Source organism: Dendropsophus ebraccatus, chromosome 1 (assembly GCF_027789765.1).
Source record: "Dendropsophus ebraccatus isolate aDenEbr1 chromosome 1, aDenEbr1.pat, whole genome shotgun sequence".
Classification (NCBI taxonomy): Eukaryota; Metazoa; Chordata; class Amphibia; order Anura; family Hylidae; genus Dendropsophus; species Dendropsophus ebraccatus.
The window spans coordinates 232,140,915-232,166,758 of NC_091454.1; the positions used below are offsets into that span (position 1 = coordinate 232,140,915).

The window sequence follows — 25,844 nt, forward strand, 5'->3', positions numbered from 1 at the left end:
AGTAGCCGCATTGACTGGAACACGGACTGTCGCTGCAATACTATACCGGACCGTGGGAACTACCGCCGACAGGGTGAGAGGTGGATATTCCACCATTTTTCATCTAATACCATCTTATCTCACCCAAAGTGTACAACTCAAATAGCAAGCTGTCTCACCAGGATACGAATACAATCACTCCAACGGCCATCCAGCGATATAAGCTCAAGCTAGATCTGATTCGGGACTACTGCCATACACATCTGGGTGAGCTGCCTGCGCTGGGCCCGGCGCAGGCAACTTCACTAGGCTCCCTTTACACACTTATTTTATCATACAGATTTTATTTTATTCGATTATCTTTCTCATCTTTACATTAGTTAGGTATCTATACACAATTATTTTATATTTCCTACGCATCTAGATTTCTTTTATTATTAGTCTTACCCATACAAAGTTTTTTATAGTGACGATTGATTATTAACTATGTCATATGTATTCAATAAATGTTGATGTATAGCTTACACAAGTATACAACTATATGCCTCCACAGTGTTTGTAACACATCACCCGCTTCTAGAGAGCCCTCTACATTAGCACGCTCTCTACTGACAGACACTCAGCTTAGTAGGAAGGATACTACAAGCCAGCTCCACCCAGAGACAAGTAGCCTCCAAAACACCAGAACCCACCAGCTGGCCCAACATCAGTACCAGCAACCCGGGCCATGACATCGCCCGTCTACCCTATCCCCACACCACAAGACCTGCCCCTCTATCCACCACACCACAAGACCCGCCCCTCTATCCATCACACCACAAGACCCGCCCCTCTGCCCTATCCCCCACACCACAAGACCCACCCCTCTGCCCTATCCCCCACACCACAAGACCCACCCCTCTACCCTATGGTATGGATGTGCAGTGTGTGGGTACAGGGATCGGTGGACTGATACCAATGTTATAGGCTGAACATACAAATTTGCAGTGTGGATGTTGGGCCCTATGGGGTTAACCTGCAGGTTGTACGGTGCTGCACCCTTTAGGGTGGGGTCCCCTTTTAACTCTTCCCTTCATGGACAGCACAGCCAATAGAAAAGGAGGCAGAGACGAGCGGCATCAGAGCAATAATAAGTTTATTATAGACGGCGGTGAGCCGTCTGTCCCTGAGCTCCTCATACATAACGCCGGGGACACGTCTGACCGGTTCCGGCATATATGTGTCACATTCCTGAGATCACATCACCTAGCGGTGTCCTCAGAGTTGTAGTCCTCCAGCCAGTCCTGGTTTATACAGATCCTCTCCCCCGCGGTAACACCGCAGATCATTTTGGTATGGACTTGGTCCCTAGGGCGCCACCACCTTCAGCAGTAACATCTTCTCGGTGATGACGGCCAGGATCCGTGGCTAACACTTCCTGTGATAATACTTAGCGGAACGTCTGTAGACTACAATCCGCAACATTGTTCTACGGCAAGCTCCATCCCTGAGTCTGTGACCCCCAGAGACGTCCAGCGCCCCGGGGTCCTCAATATGGCCACCACCATTGTCCATTGATGCTTGGCGGAGCGGCCTCAGTCCTCATGGACTCCGTCCATCCAGTCCTCATGGACTCCACCCATCCAGTCCTCATGGACTCCACCCATCCACTGGGGTAGGTCGGTCACTGAGGGTGCAGCGCTCTGCGCAGGACGTAGCGGGAGGCTGACTCCAGGTTCCATTGACACTTCTCCAGGATCCGGCGGCAATCCTCCTTGCTGTGCCGGCTGACATTGTACAGCTGCTCCACCTGCACAGGAAACGGAGAGTTAGAGGGGTGAGATGGAGGATGACCACCACCATCATCTCTGCTCGCGAAGAACACCATTCTACTACTCACCTTCAGAGCTTGTACGGCACGGGTAACGTCACCACTATAACGGCGCAGAGCGTCTCGACTCTCCTCTGTGGTCACACCATGGACCCGCTCCTCCACCTGAACATCATAAGATACTGGTTATGGTACATTGTCTACTCCAATTACCTCCAGAGCTGTAATCATTACTCTGTTACATCATGTCTTTGGGCCATCATGGAGATATGAGGTCTCCCTCAGGAGTGCAGCTCTGGATGTGACTGGTGAGTGCACATTAGTCATGAAATGGCAGGGATTGTCCCTTGCAATCTTCATACCTCTTTCACCTTCCTCTGGAGGTCGCTCTCGGCTGAACCTCCTTTCTGTGCTGCCACCTTTGGGTCTGATGGTACACGATGGACGATCTCCCCTATGGGCGCCAGGACCGGAGAGGAGGAGAACTTCTCTTTACTGGACCGGTTCACCTGGGGGGTGGGGTAGTCAGTGTTGGGCAGGGGAAGGATCCTTTCCTTGGCAGCGGGTAGCTTTGGTTTGGGCAGGACTGGGGGACGGAGGTTAGCAAGGATCCTCCGGGGCGGGAGGTCACTCATCCTTCTGGGAGATGCTTCCCGGGGTGGAGAACTCTCTAGATCTCGCACCCGGCTTTTGGGTCCGGGGAGGTTCTGGCGACCAGTTTGAGGACTGAAATCCGAGAGAGACTCGAGACTTTTCGAGAGGCCTAAGGTGAAAAAAAAAGAAAAAAGAGGGAGGTTAGTCCCATAGACCCAATGTACGCTATGATGGAAAGAGCCAATGGCGATGGTACATGGGGGGGCCACTTACGTTGCATGCGGAGTAACTTGACTCCAGCTCCGCCCCCTGCTCCTCCTCCTTCTCGCCGTACAGCTTCTTTTGCTCTGTTCCGTCTTCTGGAAGAGACACAAAGTGATGAGACTGACGCCACAGAAGCCGAGACCCCCTGTTGACCCCCAGTGAGTGCCGGATACTTACTCATTGCTTGCCTCTGCATCCAAAGAGAGCTTCATCAGGCTGCTCCCCAACTGTACGCCGCTCCGCACCTGAGACACGTCCTCTGGACTGACCAGCGATGGTGGAAACTGGCCCACCTTTAGGGTGCGCCGGTTCTGTCCCCTCCACAGCTGAGAGTCCGGCCTAAAAGGGGGAAAAAAAGGGGTGACCCAGGGTCTCCTACAAAAATCCGCTGCTCTGGAACAATCTAAATTGGCACCTACCCTGCATCAATGACAGTCACCACATCCCCCGCATCCAGGCGCAGTAGAGTGGGATCCATCACCTCCTGCAGAACCCGTACCTCCACCGGCCTCACCTATACAGAGCCACAACATGTTTGTCAGGTCACGTGTATTGAGTGGGGTGTACAGGGGGTAAAGGAAGGACATGAGGTCTCACTCACCTCTTGGATCAGGGTCATCAGGCTGCTGAAGTTGGGCCGATGCTCAGGTTTGGGGGCCCAGCACTTCATCATGACGGAGTACATCCCTTGTGGACAGTCATCTGGCCGCTCCAGACGCTCGCCTTCACGGTCAATTTTGTTCAAGATCTGTTGAGAGACAATGACTCTTAGACCCTTCTGCTATATGGGGAATCCCCCATCCCCCTGCTTCCCCTGAAGGTGTAGGACTGGTAAGATACCTGGCGGCCGCTTAATCCCAGCCAAGGCTCATGGCCATAGGTAAACATCTCCCACAGGGTGACCCCGAACATCCAGACGTCAGATGGGTGGGAGAAGGTGCCGATCTTAAGACTTTCCGGAGAACACCTGAAGAACAATGAAAGTGTCACATGAAGGCTTCTAGCCTCTTAAGTAACCTCCCCCCCCCCATATCACCACTATATGGCTTCTTACCATGCAAAGGGTATCTTGCGGTGGGCAGACATGATGTAGTGGTCATTGTGTCCATTCAGTGCCCTCATCAGGCCAAAGTCGCCGATCTTAACCACTTCCTCGCTGGTCAGCAGGATGTTCCGGGCGGCCAGGTCCCGGTGGATAAACTTACGGGATTCCAGATAGCTCATCCCGGATGCGATCTGTAGGGCGTACGAGCACAGGAGCAGCAAAGAGAAGGAGCCGTAACGCGAGCGTAGGGTGTCATGGAGGGATCCAAGAGGAGCCAGCTCCGTGATCTAGTAACCATAGAAACAACCGGTGATATAGATGGAGGTCATCCCACCAGATCCCTCACCCCAATCTAGATGGCTACATGGGTGACATCATTGCTTCCTCACCATCTTGAGAGGCTGTGCCAGGACAACGCCATACAGGCGTATGAGGTGTGGGTGATCCAAGGCATACATAGAGTTCACCTCCTGCAGGAAATCGAGAAGAGCGTCGGGGTCCGATCCTGCGTCCGTGCGGAGAGACTTTACTGCGACATTCACCTGTAGCGAGATACGGTATGATTATATGGATACACCAAAAATCCATCCCATGATGCTCCAGGTGACAGGAGGAACAGACACGTACCAATCTACCACCAGGGATCCGCCATTCTCCTCTTCTGACCACCCCAAAACATCCGTCTCCCAAGCGTTCAAACAGGCTGAGGTCCCGCTCATTGATCAGACACTTCAAGGAACAGTCGGGGTCCCCTCTGGGGGCGGCTGATGAGGGGGAAGATGAGGACGAGATAAGGGCTTCAGGATATGGTGGAGAATCAGGGCTGTCAGGGCTCCTTGTGGAGAACATCTGTGAGAAAGAAGGAGGAGGTTGGAGTGACAGTCTACTGGGCTTGTTAGAGCCCCGCCCCCAGCTATAAGCATCACAGTATTAAAGAGGAACTCCACCCAGCCAACACTACAGGGGAAGGCGAGAGCCCCACTATACATATCACAGTATTATAGGGGGACTCCACCCAATTTATGACCAAGCTGACACTAAAGGGGAAGGTCAGAGCTCCACTACACACATCACAGCATTATAGAGGAACTCCACCCAATTTATGATGAAGCTGACACTACAGAGGAATGTCATAGAAAGTTCTCATAAAGTTCTAAAAGAAAGTTTAATGGAAAGTTCTCCTGTAAGGCTGAGGCCTTCTCTGACTCTTCCGCCACCTCCCTCTCCGGTGATTCTCTCAGCTTTAGTCTCACCAATAATGAGTAAACAACCGGCAGTGAATTTCCTTCAGCCGCAGCCGCGCCCGCAGCCACCACCACATGAATCACTGTGTAAATGACGACTACAATACAAAGGTCACCTGCTGAGAGATCACAGGAACCTGCACTGCGTCCTCACAGGGGTCACTAAACACACTTCAAGGGGAGCTCAACCTGTCCTTCCTGTCCCGTGGGAGCACTGGACAGGAATGGGACGGCATGGATGCCGACTGATGTAAACTACTAACAATGTTTACATTAAAAATATGGTGGCTCGGGGGCGCTCACCTTGTACATCCAGGACTTGGGACGCACTTGGGGCTTTCTCCGCTTTAAAGCTTCAAAAAGTCTTCGTTGTGCTGAAATAAAGGAAAGTTAAAAGTGAAACAACATAAGAGAGAAGACAACGCTCCACCAATCTGCAAACAATAAGAGGATGCAAGGCGCACACAATGGTTAAGAGTCCTCACGGGGGATGATGGAGACTCTACACAGGACTAGAAGGACAGGAGATGGTGGAGACTCTATACAGGAATAAAAGGACAGGAGATGGTGGAGACTCTACACAGGACTAGAAGGATGGGAGGTGGTGGAGACTCTACACAGGACTAGAAGGACAAGAGATGGTGGAGACTCTACACAGGAATAAAAGGACAGGAGATGGTGGAGACTCTACACATGACTAGAAGGATGGGAGGTGGTGGAGACTCTACACAGGACTAGAAGGATGGGAGGTGGTGGAGACTCTACACAGGACTAGAAGGACAAGAGATGGTGGAGACTCTATACAGGAATAAAAGGACAGGAGATGGTGGAGACTCTACACAGGACTAGAAGGATGGGAGGTGGTGGAGACTCTACACAGGACTAGAAGGACAAGAGATGGTGGAGACTCTATACAGGAATAAAAGGACAGGAGATGGTGGAGACTCTACACAGGACTAGAAGGATGGGAGGTGGTGGACACTCTACACAGGACTAGAAGGACAAGAGATGGTGGAGACTCTACACAGGAATAAAAGGACAGGAGATGGTGGAGACTCTACACAGGACTAGAAGGACAGGAGATGGTGGAGACTCTACACAGGACTAGAAGGATGGGAGATGGTGGAGACTCTACACATGACTAAAAGGACAGGAGATGGTGGAGACTCTACACAGGACTAGAAGGATGGGAGGTGGTGGAGACTCTACACAGGACTAGAAGGACAGGAGATGGTGGAGACTCTACACAGGACTAGAAGGATGGGAGGTGGTGGAGACTCTACACAGGACTAGAAGGACAAGAGATGGTGGAGACTCTACACAGGAATAAAAGGACAGGAGATGGTGGAGACTCTACACAGGACTAGGACAGGAGATGGTGGAGACTCTACACAGGACTAGAAGGATGGGAGGTGGTGGAGACTCTACACAGGACTAGAAGGACAGGAGATGGTGGAGACTCTACATAGGACTAGAAGGATGGGAGGTGGTGGAGACTCTACACAGGACTAGAAGGACAGGAGATGGTGGAGACTCTACACAGGAATAAAAGGACAGGAGATGGTGGAGACTCTACACAGGACTAAAAGGACAGGAGATGGTGGAGACTCTACACAGGACTAGAAGGATGGGAGGTGGTGGAGACTCTACACAGGACTAGAAGGACAGGAGATGGTGGAGACTCTACACATGACTAAAAGGACAGGAGATGGTGGAGACTCTACACAGGACTAGAAGGATGGGAGGTGGTGGAGACTCTACACAGGACTAGAAGGACAGGAGATGGTGGAGACTCTACACAGGACTAGAAGGATGGGAGGTGGTGGAGACTCTACACAGGACTAGAAGGACAAGAGATGGTGGAGACTCTACACATGACTAGAAGGACAGGAGATGGTGGAGACTCTACACAGGACTAGAAGGATGGGAGGTGGTGGAGACTCTACAAATGACTAGAAGGACAGGAGATGGTGGAGACTCTACACAGGACTAGAAGGACAAGAGATGGTGGAGACTCTACACAGGAATAAAAGGACAGGAGATGGTGGAGACTCTACACATGACTAGAAGGATGGGAGGTGGTGGAGACTCTACACAGGACTAGAAGGACAGGAGATGGTTGAGACTCTACAAATGACTAGAAGGACAGGAGATGGTGGAGACTCTACACAGGACTAGAAGGATGGGAGGTGGTGGAGACTCTATACAGGACTAGAAGGACAGGAGATGGTGGAGACTCTACACAGGACTAGAAGGACAAGAGATGGTGGAGACTCTACACAGGAATAAAAGGACAGGAGATGGTGGAGACTCTACACATGACTAGAAGGATGGGAGGTGGTGGAGACTCTACACAGGACTAGAAGGACAGGAGATGGTGGAGACTCTACAAATGACTAGAAGGACAGGAGATGGTGGAGACTCTATACAGGACTAGAAGGATAGGAGATGGTGGAGACTAAACAGGACTAAAAGGACAGGAGATGGTGGAGACTCTACACATGACTAGAAGGATGGGAGATGGTGGAGACTCTACACAGATTAGAGAGGGCTAAAAAACAGGAGATGGTGGAGGTTGTACAAAGGGAATTAGGAGGTTATAATATAGTATGGGGCCTGGTGGACAGGAGATGGTGTATCTACAGGAGGTGATTATATAGTATGGGGAGATAATATAGCTATAGGAGGTTATTATATAGTACAGGCTCTGGTTGGCAGGACATGATGCATCTATAAGATATTCCTACATGGCGCCTGGTGGGCAGTGGAGGATCATGGGGATTATCTCTCTTCCAATAACGTGCAGAATTTGGAGAACTTAGCGATTCTCCCCGGGGAGATGACAGGAGGATGAGATATCTCCACACCTCATTCCAAGCGGAATATCAGTGACCTCATTCCACCATGGATCAGAAACACGGGAGACGCATCCGCTGACTCACAACACGTGACACGTGAGAAAGTATCCAAAGGAAACCATCAGTAATAAGAACAACACAGGATGGAATCTTATGTAATGGATGGAGGACAAGTCACTTTCCTATTACTAGCAGGGACATCTACACAGAACTACATCCCCCACCATGATGTATCTAAACCCATTATGTGATACTCATAGAATCCACACGGTGCTACATCCCTCATCATGTATCTAATTTAACCATGTGACGGGCAGGGGACAAGTTATTTCCCTCACATTATGTGTGATACTACCTTAGATATCCATCATGTTTGTATCTAAATTTACCATGTAGTACAGTCTACATCATGAGTCAGAGTATCTAATCCTATCATGTTTGATACTCTCTCAAAGAAACAAGCTCTAGGTCCCCCCATCATGTTTGTATCTAAATTTACCATGTAGTACAGTCTACATCATGAGTCAGAGTATCTAATCCTATCATGTTTGATACTCTCTCAAAGAGACAAGCACTAGGTCCCCCCATCATGATCTTACCTGGTCTCCCCATTCCAATCTGATCCAAGTCAAATGGTTTTACAAAGTCGAAGTGTCCGGGTCGTGTTACGTTGAGTTCATCCCAAATCTTGGAGTAGAATTGTTCCAGCTGGACCTCCCGAAGGAGCGAGAGCAGCCACTCGGGCCCCTCCTCTGTCACCATCTCAGCACCTGGAGAGAACAATCCAGCCGTCAGGATAGGCGTAGTGTCCGTGACCGGAGACGAGCCGTCAGGATAGACGTAGTGTCCGTGACTGGAGAGACTCACTGAGCTATATGGTAGTGCCTTACGCCTGTTCTTGTGGTTCATCCAGGGAACAATCCGATCTATAAACAGCGGTGGTGGCGGCACACGCATCCACCGCGCTGTATACACACAACAGACTGAGTGAGAGGACACGCCTGCTCTGTGTTCTCATCTATATCCTCACGTGTAGGAAGATCAGAGACAACATGTACGGACACGAGAGGAATGAGGAAGAGACAGCAACATCACAACACACATGAATCACTGAGCCCAACACTGTTCTGTACAGTACCACTGACCCCATCACGGTCCCCTACAGTACCACTGACCCCATCACGGTCCCCTACAGTACCACTGACCCCATCACGGTCCCCTACAGTACCACTGACCCCATCACTGTCCTCTACAGTATTACTGACTCCATCACTGTTCCCTACAGTATCACTGACCCCATCACTGTCCTCTACAGTATCACTGACCCCATCACTGTCCTATACAGTACCACTGACCCCATCACTGTCCCCTACAGTACCACTGACCCCATCACTGTCCTCTACAGTATCACTGACCCCATCACTGTCCTATACAGTACCACTGACCCCATCACGGTCCCCTACAGTACCACTGACCCCATCACTGTCCTCTACAGTATCACTGACCCCATCACTGTCCTATACAGTCCCACTGACCCCATCACTGTCCCCTACAGTACCACTGACCCCATCACTGTCCTCTACAGTATCACTGACCCCATCACTGTCCTATACAGTACCACTGACCCCATCACGGTCCCCTACAGTACCATTGACCCCATCACTGTCCTATACAGTACCACTGACCCCATCACGGTCCCCTACAGTATCACTGACCCCATCACTGTCCTATACAGTACCACTGACCCCATCACGGTCCCCTACAGTACCACTGACCCCATCACTGTCCTATACAGTACCACTGACCCCATCACTGTCCTATACAGTACCACTGACCCCATCACGGTCCCCTACAGTACCACTGACCCCATCACTGTCCTATACAGTACCACTGACCCCATCACGGTCCCCTACAGTATCACTGACCCCATCACTGTCCTATACAGTACCACTGACCCCATCACGGTCCCCTACAGTACCACTGACCCCATCACGGTCCCCTACAGTATCACTGACCCCATCACTGTCCTCTACAGTATCACTGACCCCATCACTGTCCTATACAGTCCCACTGACCCCATCACTGTCCCCTACAGTACCACTGACCCCATCACTGTCCTCTACAGTATCACTGACCCCATCACTGTCCTATACAGTACCACTGACCCCATCACTGTCCCCTACAGTATCACTGACCCCATCACTGTCCTATACAGTACCACTGACCCATCACTGTCCCCTACAGTACCAATGACCCCATCACTGTCCCCTACAGTACCACTGACCCCATCACTGTCCCCTACAGTATTACTGACCCCATCACTGTTCCGTACAGTACCACTGACCCCATCACTGTCCCCTACAGTCCCACTGACCCCATCACTGTCCCCTACAGTCCCACTGACCCCATCACTGTTCCGTACAGTACCACTGACCCCATCACTGTCCCCTACAGTCCCACTGACCCCATCACTGTCCCCTACAGTCCCACTGACCCCATCACTGTCCCCTACAGTACCACTGACCCCATCACTGTCCCCTACAGTACCACTGACCCCATCACTGTCCCCTACAGTACCACTGACCCCATCACTGTCCCCTACAGTATTACTGACCCCATCACTGTTCCGTACAGTACCACTGACCCCATCACTGTCCCCTACAGTCCCACTGACCCCATCACTGTCCCCTACAATACCACTGACCCCATCACTGTCCCCTACAGTCCCACTGACCCCATCACTGTTCTGTACAGTCCCACTGACCCCATCACTGTCCCCTACAGTACCACTGACCCCATCACTGTCCCCTACAGTACCACTGACCCCATCACTGTCCCCTACAGTACCACTGACCCCATCACTGTCCCCTAAAGTACCACTGTCCCCATCACTGTTCCCTAAAGTACCACTGACCCCATCACTGTTCTGTACAGTACCACTGACCCCCATCACTGTCCCCTACAGTACCACTGACCCCATCACTGTTCTGTACAGTCCCACTGACCCTCATCACTGTCCCCTACAGTACCACTGACCCCATCACTGTTCTGTACAGTCCCACTGACCCCATCACTGTCCCCTAAAGTACCACTGACCCCATCACTGTCCCCTAAAGTACCACTGACTCCATCACTGTCCCCTACAGTATTACTGACCCCATCACTGTCCCCTACAATACCACTGACCCCATCACTGTCCCCTACAGTCCCACTGACCCCATCACTGTTCTGTACAGTCCCACTGACCCCATCACTGTCCCCTACAGTCCCACTGACCCCATCACTGTCCCCTACAGTACCACTGACCCCATCACTGTCCCCTACAGTACCACTGACCCCATCACTGTCCCCTAAAGTACCACTGTCCCCATCACTGTTCCCTAAAGTACCACTGACCCCATCACTGTTCTGTACAGTACCACTGACCCCCATCACTGTCCCCTACAGTACCACTGACCCCATCACTGTTCTGTACAGTCCCACTGACCCTCATCACTGTCCCCTACAGTACCACTGACCCCATCACTGTTCTGTACAGTCCCACTGACCCCATCACTGTCCCCTAAAGTACCACTGACCCCATCACTGTCCCCTAAAGTACCACTGACTCCATCACTGTCCCCTACAGTATTACTGACCCCATCACTGTCCCCTACAATACCACTGACCCCATCACTGTCCCCTACAGTCCCACTGACCCCATCACTGTTCTGTACAGTACCACTGACCCCATCACTGTTCTGTACAGTATAACTGACCCCATCACTGTTCTGTACAGTATCACTGACCCCATCACTGTCCCCTACAGTACCACTGACCCCATCACTGTCCCCTACAGTCCCACTGACCCCATCACTGTTCTGTACAGTACCACTGACCCCATCACTGTCCCCTACAGTCCCACTGACCCCATCACTGTTCTGTACAGTATCACTGACCCCATCACTGTCCCCTACAGTCCCACTGACCCCATCACTGTTCTGTACAGTACCACTGACCCCATCACTGTCCCCTACAGTCCCACTGACCCCATCACTGTTCTGTACAGTACCACTGACCCCATCACTGTTCTGTACAGTACCACTGACCCCATCACTGTTCTGTACAGTATCACTGACCCCATCACTGTCCCCTACAGTATCACTGACCCCATCACTGTCCTCTACAGTATCACTGACCCCATCACTGTCCTATACAGTACCACTGACCCCATCACTGTCCCCTACAGTATCACTGACCCCATCACTGTCCTATACAGTACCACTGACCCATCACTGTCCCCTACAGTACCAATGACCCCATCACTGTCCCCTACAGTACCACTGACCCCATCACTGTCCCCTACAGTATTACTGACCCCATCACTGTTCCGTACAGTACCACTGACCCCATCACTGTCCCCTACAGTCCCACTGACCCCATCACTGTCCCCTACAGTCCCACTGACCCCATCACTGTTCCGTACAGTACCACTGACCCCATCACTGTCCCCTACAGTCCCACTGACCCCATCACTGTCCCCTACAGTCCCACTGACCCCATCACTGTCCCCTACAGTACCACTGACCCCATCACTGTCCCCTACAGTACCACTGACCCCATCACTGTCCCCTAAAGTACCACTGTCCCCATCACTGTTCCCTAAAGTACCACTGACCCCATCACTGTTCTGTACAGTACCACTGACCCCCATCACTGTCCCCTACAGTACCACTGACCCCATCACTGTTCTGTACAGTCCCACTGACCCTCATCACTGTCCCCTACAGTACCACTGACCCCATCACTGTTCTGTACAGTCCCACTGACCCCATCACTGTCCCCTAAAGTACCACTGACCCCATCACTGTCCCCTAAAGTACCACTGACTCCATCACTGTCCCCTACAGTATTACTGACCCCATCACTGTCCCCTACAATACCACTGACCCCATCACTGTCCCCTACAGTCCCACTGACCCCATCACTGTTCTGTACAGTACCACTGACCCCATCACTGTTCTGTACAGTATAACTGACCCCATCACTGTTCTGTACAGTATCACTGACCCCATCACTGTCCCCTACAGTACCACTGACCCCATCACTGTCCCCTACAGTCCCACTGACCCCATCACTGTTCTGTACAGTACCACTGACCCCATCACTGTCCCCTACAGTCCCACTGACCCCATCACTGTTCTGTACAGTATCACTGACCCCATCACTGTCCCCTACAGTCCCACTGACCCCATCACTGTTCTGTACAGTACCACTGACCCCATCACTGTCCCCTACAGTCCCACTGACCCCATCACTGTTCTGTACAGTACCACTGACCCCATCACTGTTCTGTACAGTACCACTGACCCCATCACTGTTCTGTACAGTATCACTGACCCCATCACTGTCCCCTACAGTATCACTGACCCCATCACTGTTCTGTACAGTACCACTGACCCCATCACTGTTCTGTACAGTATCACTGACCCCATCACTGTTCTGTACAGTACCACTGACCCCATCACTGTTCTGTACAGTATCACAGACTCCATCACTGTCCCCTACAGTCCCACTGACCCCATCACTGTTCTGTACAGTACCACTGACCCCATCACTGTCCCCTACAGTCCCACTGACCCCATCACTGTCCCCTACAGTACCACTGACCCCATCACTGTCCCCTACAGTACCACTGACCCCATCACTGTTCTGTACAGTACCACTGACCCCATCACTGTTCTGTACAGTACCACTGACCCCATCACTGTTCTGTACAGTATCACAGACCCCATCACTGTTCTGTACAGTACCACTGACCCCATCACTGTTCTGTACAGTATCACAGACCCCATCACTGTTCTGTACAGTACCACTGACCCCATCACTGTTCTGTACAGTATCACAGACCCCATCACTGTTCTGTACAGTACCACTGACCCCATCACTGTTCTGTACAGTATCACAGACCCCATCACTGTTCTGTACAGTATCACTGACCCCATCACTGTTCTGTACAGTATCACTGACCCCATCACTGTCCCCTACAGTCCCACTGACCCCATCACTGTTCTGTACAGTATCACAGACCCCATCACTGTTCTGTACAGTATCACAGACCCCATCACTGTTCTGTACAGTATCACTGACTCCATCACTGTTCTGTACAGTATCACAGACCCCATCACTGTTCTGTACAGTATCACAGACCCCATCACTGTTCTGTACAGTACCACTGACCCCATCACTGTTCCGTACAGTATCACTGACCCCATCACTGTTCTGTACAGTATCACAGACCCCATCACTGTTCTGTACAGTATCACAGACCCCATCACTGTTTTGTACAGTATCACTGACTCCATCACTGTCACCCGTCATCCCATCCACCAGATACTGTTGCTATATGCGGGGCAGTAAAGCAGTCCTATAGCAGTGATATAATGGGGTCAGCGGGGTTAGCGAGGACGCTGTGATGTTAATTAGGAATAGTCAGTATATGAGTCATTAGTATTTCAGGCTGATTTCATGTTCCCCCGGGGCAGACGCCGCTCCCTATAAACAGGATATCAACACCAAATCCGCCAAACATCATCAGCGATCTGTGCCAGGAGCGCTGCTCCGGAGGCCTCGCCATACAAGAGCCCGATCCCATATACAACCCTACACCCCTCCATCCGCTCACCGCATACGCTACCCCATATACGCTCGCTATACTGTGCGCTGTGTACAATGTGAGCTCTCTACACAGTCTGCTCTCTATTCTTCCAGTCTCTACCCTATCCACTCTATTGTCCTATCTACTCTCCTACTTACTACCCTATCCACTCTATCTGTTCTCCCGCTCTCTATCCTATCCACTCTCTATCGTCCTCTCTATTACTCACTACCCTATCTGCTCTCTATTCTCCTGCTCTCTACCCTATCTTCCCTCTCTCAATTCTCCCACTCTTTATACTATCCCCATTCTATTGTCCTCTCTACTCTACTACTTACTATCCTATCTGCTCTCTTTTCTCTCACTCTCTCCCCTATCCCCTCTCTATTCTCCCGCTAACCTCTATCTGATCTCTATTCTCCTGCTCTCTCCCCATCCGCTCTCTATTCACCCACTCTGAACCCTATCCGCTCTCTCTGCTCTCTGTTGGTTACTGTCTCTATCATTCATTACTCAATAGCATGTGACAGGTGTGTAACACCAGGGGACATGTGCTATAGGAGTGAATGTGCCATCACAGGCGTGCACCAGGGCGCCGGCGCCGCTTTTATAAACACTTTCTAAACCTGAAATTATTTGGGTAATTTTGGAAACAACCATTGAGAGTAAGAACGCCCCATGGCGGGTGGCCGCACCCCACGCCTGTCCTCACGTGTGGTGGGTGTGCCTGGCACATCGCCCTCATCTACCAAGCCACACGTGTGTCTCTAGTGCCAGGGAACTGCTGTGTTTTCTGTTCTGTCAGTGTTCTGTACAGCCCCCATTACATGAGACGGGCGTGACACAGACGTGAGCACAGCGCGTACCGGAGGAAGACCCCGGGCAATAGAGCGAGCCATCACCTATAGGACCCCCGGGCAATAGAGCGAGCCATCACCTATAGGACCCCGGGCAACAGAGCAAGCCATCACCTATAGGACCCCCGCCAACAGAGCGAGCCATCACCTATAGGACCCCCGCCAACAGAGCGAGCCATCACCTATAGGACCCCGGGCAACAGAGCGAGCCATCACCTATAGGACCCCCGCCAACAGAGCGAGCCATCACCTATAGGACCCCGGGCAACAGAGCGAGCCATCACCTATAGGACCCCCGGCAACAGAGCGAGCCATCACCTATAGGACCCCCGGCAACAGAGCGAGCCATCACCTATAGGACCCCGGCAACAGAGCGAGCCATCACCTATAGGACCCCCGGCAACAGAGCGAGCCATCACCTATAGGACCCCGGACAACAGAGCGAGCCATCACCTATAGGACCCCCGGGCAATAGAGCGAGCCATCACCTATAGGACCCCGGGCAACAGAGCGAGCCATCACCTATAGGACCCCCGCCAACAGAGCGAGCCATCACCTATAGGACCCCGGCAACAGAGCGAGCCATCACCTATAGGACCCCCGGCAACAGAGCCAGCCATCACCTATAGGACCCCCGCCAACAGAGCGAGCCATCACCTATAGGACCCCGGCAACAGAGCGAGCCATCACCTATAGGACCCCGGGCAACAGAGCGAGCCATCACCTATAGGACCCCCGCCAACAGAGCGAGCCATCACCTATAGGACCCCCGGCAACAGAACGAGCCATCACCTATAGGACCCCCAGCAACAGAGCGAGCCATCACCTATAGGACCCCGACAACAGAGCGAGCCATCACCTATAGTACCCCCGGGCAACAGAGCGAGCCATCACCTATAGTACCCCCGGCAACAGAGCGAGCCATCACCTATAGGACCCCCGGCAACAGAGCGAGCCATCACCTATAGGACCCCCGGCAACAGAGCGAGCCATCACCTATAGGACCCCGGGCAACAGAGCGAGCCATCACCTATAGGACCCCCGCCAACAGAGCGAGCCATCACCTATAGGACCCCGGGCAACAGAGCGAGCCATCACCTATAGGACCCCCGCCAACAGAGCGAGCCATCACCTATAGGACCCCCGGCAACAGAGCGAGCCATCACCTATAGGACCCCCGCCAACAGAGCGAGCCATCACCTATAGGACCCCGGCAACAGAGCGAGCCATCAGCTACTACTATGTGAATACACACTCGAATTCCACCAGTATGGTGAACACAAAATCAGTATTACAGGGACTCACTGACTGACACATGAATACACACTCACACTCATACACACACATTTCCTCAGAAATCGCGGCCGTTGTTTCTGCGGTACTTACATAGTGCTGCAGGCTGAGGGAATCCTGGCCGGAGTGTATACACATAGTACATATATACATACTCACCGTATACACTCCGGCCAGGATCCCTAGCAGCGCCGCAAGAAACTGACATGTCATTCATTAAATAGCGGCCGCAGAAAACCCTATCAGTGCTAACTGTGGAGCGAACGGCTCCGGCCGCACGCTCCATTGTGAGCAGCGGGGAGTTCGGATGCGGGCGCGCATGGATGCACCCGCATCAGAACTCAGCGGCGCTAAAGATCATGCGGCCAGTACTGTAGTACGGATCATGGAAGGGCCGGTCTCATACTACGTGTGACCACAGTCTTGTGTATTATATGGACTTATGCTCAGTCTGTCAGCATATTACTAAGCATTACACGGATTCATACACTCACTCTGTCAGCATATTACTAAGCATTACACGGATTCATACACTCACACTGTCAGTATATTACTAAGCATTACACGGATTCATACACTCACACTGTCAGTATATTACTATGCATTACAAGGATTCGTACACTTACACTGTCAGTATATTACTAAGCATTACACGGATTCATACACTCACACTCTGTCAGTATATTACTAAGCATTACACGGATTCATACACTCACACTGTCAGTATATTACTATGCATTACAAGGATTCGTACACTTACACTGTCAGTATATTACTAAGCATTACACGGATTCATACACTCACACTCTGTCAGTATATTACTAAGCATTACACGGATTCATACACTCACACTGTCAGTATATTACTAAGCATTACACGGATTCATACACTCACACACTGTCAGTATATTACTAAGCATTACACGGATTCATACACTCACACTCTGTCAGTATATTACTAAGCATTACACGGATTCATACACTCACACTGTCAGTATATTACTAAGCATTACACGGATTCATACACTCACACACTGTCAGTATATTACTATGCATTACACGGATTCATACACTCACACACTGTCAGTATATTACTATACATTACACGGATTCGTACACTCACACTGTCAGTATATTACTATACATTACACGGATTCGTACACTCACACTGTCAGTATATTACTATACATTACACGGATTCATACACTCACACTGTCAGTATATTACTATGCATTACACGGATTCATACACTCACACTGTCAGTATATTACTAAGCATTACACGGATTCATACACTCACACTCTGTCAGTATATTACTAAGCATTACACGGATTCATACACTCACACTGTCAGTATATTACTAAGCATTACACGGATTCATACACTCACACACTGTCAGTATATTACTATGCATTACACGGATTCATACACTCACACTGTCAGTATATTACTATGCATTACACGGATTCATACACTCACACTGTCAGTATATTACTAAGCATTACACGGATTCATACACTCACACTCTGTCAGTATATTACTATACATTACACGGATTCATACACTCACACTGTCAGTATATTACTAAGCATTACACGGATTCATACACTCACACACTGTCAGTATATTACTAAGCATTACACGGATTCATACACTCACACTCTGTCAGTATATTACTATACATTACACGGATTCATACACTCACACTCTGTCAGTATATTACTAAGCATTACACGGATTCATACACTCACACTGTCAGTATATTACTAAGCATTACACGGATTCATACACTCACACACTGTCAGTATATTACTATGCATTACACGGATTCATACACTCACACACTGTCAGTATATTACTATACATTACACGGATTCGTACACTCACACTGTCAGTATATTACTATACATTACACGGATTCGTACACTCACACTGTCAGTATATTACTATACATTACACGGATTCGTACACTCACACTGTCAGTATATTACTAAGCATTACACGGATTCATACACTCACACTCTGTCAGTATATTACTAAGCATTACACGGATTCATACACTCACACTGTCAGTATATTACTAAGCATTACACGGATTCATACACTCACACACTGTCAGTATATTACTATGCATTACACGGATTCATACACTCACACACTGTCAGTATATTACTATACATTACACGGATTCGTACACTCACACTGTCAGTATATTACTATACATTACACGGATTCGTACACTCACACTGTCAGTATATTACTATACATTACACGGATTCGTACACTCACACTGTCAGTATATTACTATACATTACACGGATTCATACACTCACACTGTCAGTATATTACTATACATTACACGGATTCGTACACTTACACTGTCAGTATATTACTATGCATTACACGGATTCATACACTCACACTGTCAGTATATTACTATACATTACACGGATTCATACACTCACACTCTGTCAGTATATTACTATGCATTACACGGATTCATACACTCACTCTGTCAGTATATTACTATGCATTACACGGATTCATACACTCACACTCTGTCAGTATATTACTATACATTACACGGATTCATACACTCACACACTGTCAGTATATTACTAAGCATTATACGGATTCATACACTCACACTGTCAGTATATTACTATACATTACACGGATTCATACACTCACACTCTGTCAATATATTACTATACATTACACGGATTCATACACTCACACACTGTCAGTATATTACTATACATTACACGGATTCATACACTCACTCTGTCAGTATATTACTAAGCATTACACGGATTCATACACTCACACTGTCAGTATATTACTATACATTACACGGATTCATACACTCACACTGTCAGTATATTACTATACATTACACGGATTCATACACTCACACTGTCAGTATATTACTATGCATTACACGGATTCATACACTCACACTCTGTCAGTATATTACTAAGCATTACACGGATTCATACACTCACACTGCCAGTATATTACTATACATTACACGGATTCATACACTCACACTCTGTCAGCATATTACTATGCATTACACGGATTCATACACTCACACTGTCAGTATATTACTATGCATTACACGGATTCATACACTCACTCTGTCAGTATATTACTAAGCATTACACGGATTCATACACTCACACTCTGTCAGCATATTACTATGCATTACACGGATTCATACACTCACACTCTGTCAGCATATTACTATACATTACACAGATTCATACACTCACACTGTCAGTATATTACTATACATTACACGGATTCATACACTCACACTGTCAGTATATTACTATGCATTACACGGATTCATACACTCACACTGTCAGTATATTACTATGCATTACACGGATTCATACACTCACACTGTCAGTATATTACTATGCATTACACGGATTCATACACTCACTGTCAGTATATTACTATACATTACACGGATTCGTACACTCACACTCTGTCAGTATATTACTATACATTACACGGATTCGTACACTTACACTGTCAGTATATTACTATACATTACACGGATTCATACACTCACACTGTCAGTATATTACTATACATTACACGGATTCATACACTCACACTCTGTCAGTATATTACTATACATTACACGGATTCATACACTCACACTGTCAGTATATTACTATACATTACACGGATTCATACACTCACTGTCAGTATATTACTATACATTACACGGATTCATACACTCACTGTCAGTATATTACTATACATTACACGGATTCATACACTCACTGTCAGTATATTACTATACATTACACGGATTCATACACTCACACTGTCAGTATAATACTATGCATTACACGGATTCATACACTCACACTGTCAGTATATTACTATACATTACACGGATTCATACACTCACACTCTGTCAGTATATTACTAAGCATTACACGGATTCATACACTCACTGTCAGTATATTACTATACATTACACGGATTCATACACTTACACTCTGTCAGTATATTACTATACATTACACGGATTCGTACACTTACACTCTGTCAGTATATTACTAAGCATTACACGGATTCATACACTCACTGTCAGTATATTACTAAGCATTACACGGATTCATACACTCACTCTGTCAGTATATTACTATACATTACACGGATTCATACACTCACTCTGTCAGTATATTACTATACATTACACGGATTCATACACTCACACTGTCAGTATATTACTATACATTACACGGATTCATACACTCACTCTGTCAGTATATTACTATACATTACACGGATTCGTACACTTACACTCTGTCAGTATATTATAAAGGACTCACATGTATAGTATATGTAATGTACATGGACTCACATGTTTCCTAGTATACAGACTGAGGCCATGTTCAGACCTTGTAAGAGACCGGCCGTTCCATGACCTGGCCAGATCACGGAACGGCCGGACTCAGAAAGGGGCTGCAGTATCAGCCGGATGATCCTTAGATCTTTAGTGAGTTCTGATGCAGGTGCATCCGTGCGCATCCGAACTCCCCGCTGCTCACAATGGAGCGTACGTCCGGAGCCGCTCTCTCCACAGTGTGCACTGACAGGGTTTTCTGCCGCCGCTATTCACTGAATAAATATGTAGAAGACGGCACTTCCGTGGCGGTGGTGCTCGAGGTGAGAAAAATGTTCAGATAATAGGAAGGGTGTACACCCCTAAGCTGATGAAGGTCATGCTTGGCCGAAACGCGTCCTTGTACCATATGTGTGCTACACTACAATAAAGAAGCATAATTTACTTGGTGAGTGCCGGGCTCTTTCTATTATCTGAGCTATTCACTGAATGACATGTCAGTTTCTTGCGGCGCTGCTAGGGATCCCGGCCGGAGTGTATACATATATGTACTATGTGTATACACTCCGCCCGGATTCCCTCAGACTGCAGGTAAGTATCTGAGAAATCACGGCCAATGTTACAACTGCTGTGATTTCTGCAGAACTTACGTAGTGTGAACATAGCCTGAGTGTAAACGTGTGTAACACTAAGGGGGACATTTATCATCGGGCGTACATGGATTTTTCCGCGGAAAATGCCGATTTGCGCATTATTTTATTCGCAAATGGCCAATTTGCGAATAAAATATTCGCTAATCGGCACTTTCCACCGGGTACGCCGGGGGGCGGGGAGGGGGTGTGAAGGGGGCGGAACGGAGGGCGCGGGCTCAGAGTCCGCGTGATTCACCATCCGTTCCGCAAAAAGATACGCCGGAAACCTACTCCAGTCCTCAGCTGGCGTAGGTTTTCGGTGGTGCACACCAGAGCGTACGGGATTTATCTAGAGGCAGTCAGCCTTTACATAAATCACCGTAGCGCCGGAGATTCGGGGACATTTATAAGTCCCCTTAAGTGTGAGTTCACGTAACATATAGTAATTTAGTGTTGTACACACTCACACTCCGTCAGTATATTATAATCCATTACATGGACTCTAAGGCCCTATTCACACGTCCTGTTCCTGTCCGCAATTGCGGATCCACAATTACGGACAGAAAAATAGGACCAATGTATTTCAATGGACCCATACACACATCCGTGTTGTGTACTGGGCTGCAATCCGTTCCGCAAAAAAAAGGACAACCTCAACTGACACACCCAATACAACTCTATGGGGTCCGTATTTACGGATGCAATACGGACGAAAATTTGCCGATTGGTTACGGACTCAAATTTGCGGATTGAAAAATATACTGACGTGTGAATAACCCCTAAGGGAGATTCCTCACAGTCTTACAGTAGGAATGTCCTTTGTTGCTCATAGCAACCAATCACAGCTCAGCTTTTATGTCTCACATTGCGCTGGAAAAATGAAAGCTGAGCTGTAACTGGTCGCTATGGGAGCTGTGACTGGTCGCTATGGGAGCTGTGACTGGTCGCTATGGGAGCTGTGACTGGTCGCTATGGGAGCTGTGACTGGTCGCTATGGGAGCTGTGACTGGTCGCTATGGGAGCTGTGACTGGTCGCTATGGGAGCTGTGACTGGTCGCTATGGGAGCTGTGACTGGTCGCTATGGGAGCTGTGACTGGTCGCTATGGGAGCTGTGACTGGTCGCTATGGGAGCTGTGACTGGTCGCTATGGGAGCTGTGACTGGTCGCTATGGGAGCTGTGACTGGTCGCTATGGGAGCTGTGACTGGTCACTATGGGAGCTGTGACTGGTCACTATGGGAGCTGTGACTGGTCGCTATGGGAGCTGTGACTGGTCGCTATGGGAGCTGTGACTGGTCACTATGGGAGCTGTGACTGTATGGGAGCTGTGACTGGTTACTATGGGAGCTGTGACTGGTTACTATGGGAGCTGTGACTGGTCACTATGGGAGCTGTGACTGTATGGGAGCTGTGACTGGTTACTATGGGAGCTGTGACTGGTTACTATGGGAGCTGTGACTGGTTACTATGGGAGCTGTGACTGGTCACTATGGGAGCTGTGACTGGTCACTATGGGAGCTGTGACTGGTCACTATGGGAGCTGTGACTGGTCACTATGGGAGCTGTGACTGTATGGGAGCTGTGACTGGTCGCTATGGGAGCTGTGACTGGTCGCTATGGGAGCTGTGACTGGTCGCTATGGGAGCTGTGACTGGTCGCTATGGGAGCTGTGACTGGTCGCTATGGGAGCTGTGACTGGTCGCTATGGGAGCTGTGACTGGTCGCTATGGGAGCTGTGACTGGTCGCTATGGACAACAGAGAATCTTATTATAGCGCAATAAATCTCCCCCTCAGCCTGTATAAGATTATTTATTACATGCACTCACACTCAGCCTGTATTCTATTATCTATTATAGATTCGGGAGGCCTTCCGGGCACACTCACTCTGGGGCTGTATACAGATACCGGGAGGCCTGCCGGGCACACTCACACTGGGGCTGTATACAGATACCGGGAGGCCTTCCGGGCACACTCACACTGGGGCTGTATACAGATACCGGGAGGCCTGCCGGGCACACTCACACTGGGGCTGTATACAGATACCGAGGCCTGCCGGGCACACTCACACTGGGGCTGTATACAGATACCGAGGCCTGCCGGGCACACTCACACTGGGACTGTATACAGATACCAGAGATTAAGAGCCTGGAGTGTACACTCACACTCACCATTTCCACACAATGGAGCGGAGGTGTGAGGTGAGAGCAGCCACATTTACATGATAAGAGGGCGACTTCCCACAACCCAATCACATGGGGACCACAACCCCCCACATACACCGAGACCATCCATGTGGTGACCCCCACCCAAGTCTTACCCGGCAGCCATGGCACGATTGTGTGACCTCACCCACCCAGACCCCCATATCCCACCATGTATAGCACATAGACACTCACCTGCGAGACGGCCAAAGAGAAGGCGAGCAGTCTGAATCCACACCAGGGTGGCTGTCTCCTGAGGTCTGCTTAGAGTGTCTGATGGCCCCAGTGTGCACTCTCAATGTATGCGCCCCTCCTGTATCTGTGTGCACTCTATTAGACTCCCCCTTCTCTATGTGCACTCTATTAGACTCCCCCTTCTCTATGTGCACTCTATTAGACTCCCCCTTCTCTATGTGCACTCTATTAGACTCCCCCTATCTCTGTGTGCACTCTATTAGACTCCCCCTATCTCTGTGTGCACTCTATTAGACTCCCCCTTCTCTATGTGCACTCTATTAGACTCCCCCTATCTCTGTGTGCTGTCTACCCTCCTCTGTCTCTGGGTTGTGTGTACAGGACAGTCTCGGTGACATATATTTATACCTGTGATCTCTTCCCGGCTCCGCGCTCTCTCCTCCTTCTTCATTCTCCTGTGACCACAGCCTGTAGCTCCAGCCTCTCGTGTCCTCAGTCACCGCCTGTCTATATGACGCTGCCAGGCGCTCTCTATTGCTGGCTGGATCAGAGCCTTAGCTCTCTCTTTTATTAACAAATCTTGGTGTCTCTCTCGGTGCACAGTCTGTGGGTGTCTCTCTCGGTGCACAGTCTGTGGGTGTCTCTCTCGGTGCACAGTCTGTGGGTGTCTCTCTCGGTGCACGGTCTGTGGGTGTCTCTCTCGGTGCACAGTCTGTGGGTGTCTCTCTCGGTGCACGGTCTGTGGGTGTCTCTCTCGGTGCACGGTCTGTGGGTGTCTCTCTCGGTGCACGGTCTGTGGGTGTCTCTCTCGGTGCACAGTCTGTGGGTGTCTCTCTCGGTGCACGGTCTGTGGGTGTCTCTCTCGGTGCACAGTCTGTGGGTGTCTCTCTCGGTGCACGGTCTGTGGGTGTCTCTCTCGGTGCACGGTCTGTGGGTGTCTCTCTCGGTGCACGGTCTGTGGGTGTCTCGGTGCACAGTCTGTGGGTGTCTCTCTCGGTGCACAGTCTGTGGGTGTCTCTCTCGGTGCACGGTCTGTGGGTGTCTCTCTCGGTGCACGGTCTGTGGGTGTCTCTCTCGGTGCACAGTCTGTGGGTGTCTCTCTCGGTGCACAGTCTGTGGGTGTCTCTCGGTGCACAGTCTGTGGGTGTCTCTCGGTGCACAGTCTGTGGGTGTCTCTCGGTGCACAGTCTGTGGGTGTCTCTCGGTGCACAGTCTGTGGGTGTCTCTCGGTGCACAGTCTGTGGGTGTCTCTCGGTGCACAGTCTGTGGGTGTCTCTCGGTGCACAGTCTGTGGGTGTCTCTCGGTGCACAGTCTGTGGGTGTCTCTCTCGGTGCACAGTCTGTGGGTGTCTCTCGGTGCACAGTCTGTGGGTGTCTCTCGGTGCACAGTCTGTGGATGTCTCTCGGTGCACAGTCTGTGGATGTCTCTCTCGGTGCACGGTCTGTGGGTGTCTCTCTCGGTGCACGGTCTGTGGGTGTCTCTCTCGGTGCACAGTCTGTGGGTGTCTCTCTCGGTGCACGGTCTGTGGGTGTCTCTCTCGGTGCACAGTCTGTGGGTGTCTCTCTCGGTGCACAGTCTGTGGGTGTCTCTCTCGGTGCACAGTCTGTGGGTGTCTCTTGTGCACGGTCTGTGGGTCTCCCTCTATGTAGTCTCTTGGAATCTGTGCTCCAGGTCTCTCTCTCTCTCTCTTGGTGTGTGTCTCAGTCTCTGTGCTGTAGACCTCTGTCTCTCTCTCTCTGTCTCCTGGTGTATGTCTCTCGGTATCTGTGCTGTAGGCCTCTGTCTCTCTCCTGGTGTGTCTCTCGGTATCTGTGCTGTAGGTCTCTCTCTCTCTCCTGGTGTCTCTCTGTCTCTCTCCTGGT

The 25,844-nt window shown here is 49.8% G+C and overlaps 1 protein-coding gene across 4 annotated transcripts; it reads right to left on the reverse strand.

Annotated features, from left to right (window-relative positions):
• Positions 1-1,211: 1,211 nt before the first annotated feature.
• On the reverse strand, positions 1,212-24,468 carry LOC138771769 (non-receptor tyrosine-protein kinase TNK1-like). 4 transcript variants are annotated; one of them, XM_069951891.1, is made up of 14 exons: positions 24,390-24,468; positions 8,394-8,564; positions 5,240-5,310; positions 4,320-4,541; positions 4,082-4,234; positions 3,702-3,979; positions 3,488-3,614; positions 3,249-3,395; positions 3,067-3,161; positions 2,825-2,986; positions 2,657-2,742; positions 2,152-2,552; positions 1,859-1,954; positions 1,212-1,768 (listed from the first exon to the last, which is right to left on the reverse strand). In XM_069951891.1, exons 1-14 carry the CDS (start codon positions 24,430-24,432, stop codon positions 1,643-1,645), a joined length of 2,178 nt encoding a protein of 725 aa, XP_069807992.1. In that variant the 5' UTR covers positions 24,433-24,468; the 3' UTR covers positions 1,212-1,642. The 4 variants fall into 4 exon arrangements, with proteins under 4 accessions (XP_069807992.1, XP_069808054.1, XP_069807957.1 ...); XM_069951953.1 differs by lacking the exon at positions 24,390-24,468 and adding an exon at positions 23,982-24,302; XM_069951856.1 differs by lacking the exon at positions 24,390-24,468 and having other exon boundaries at positions 2,657-2,739; positions 8,394-8,763.
• Between the last annotated feature and the right edge of the window lie 1,376 nt (positions 24,469-25,844).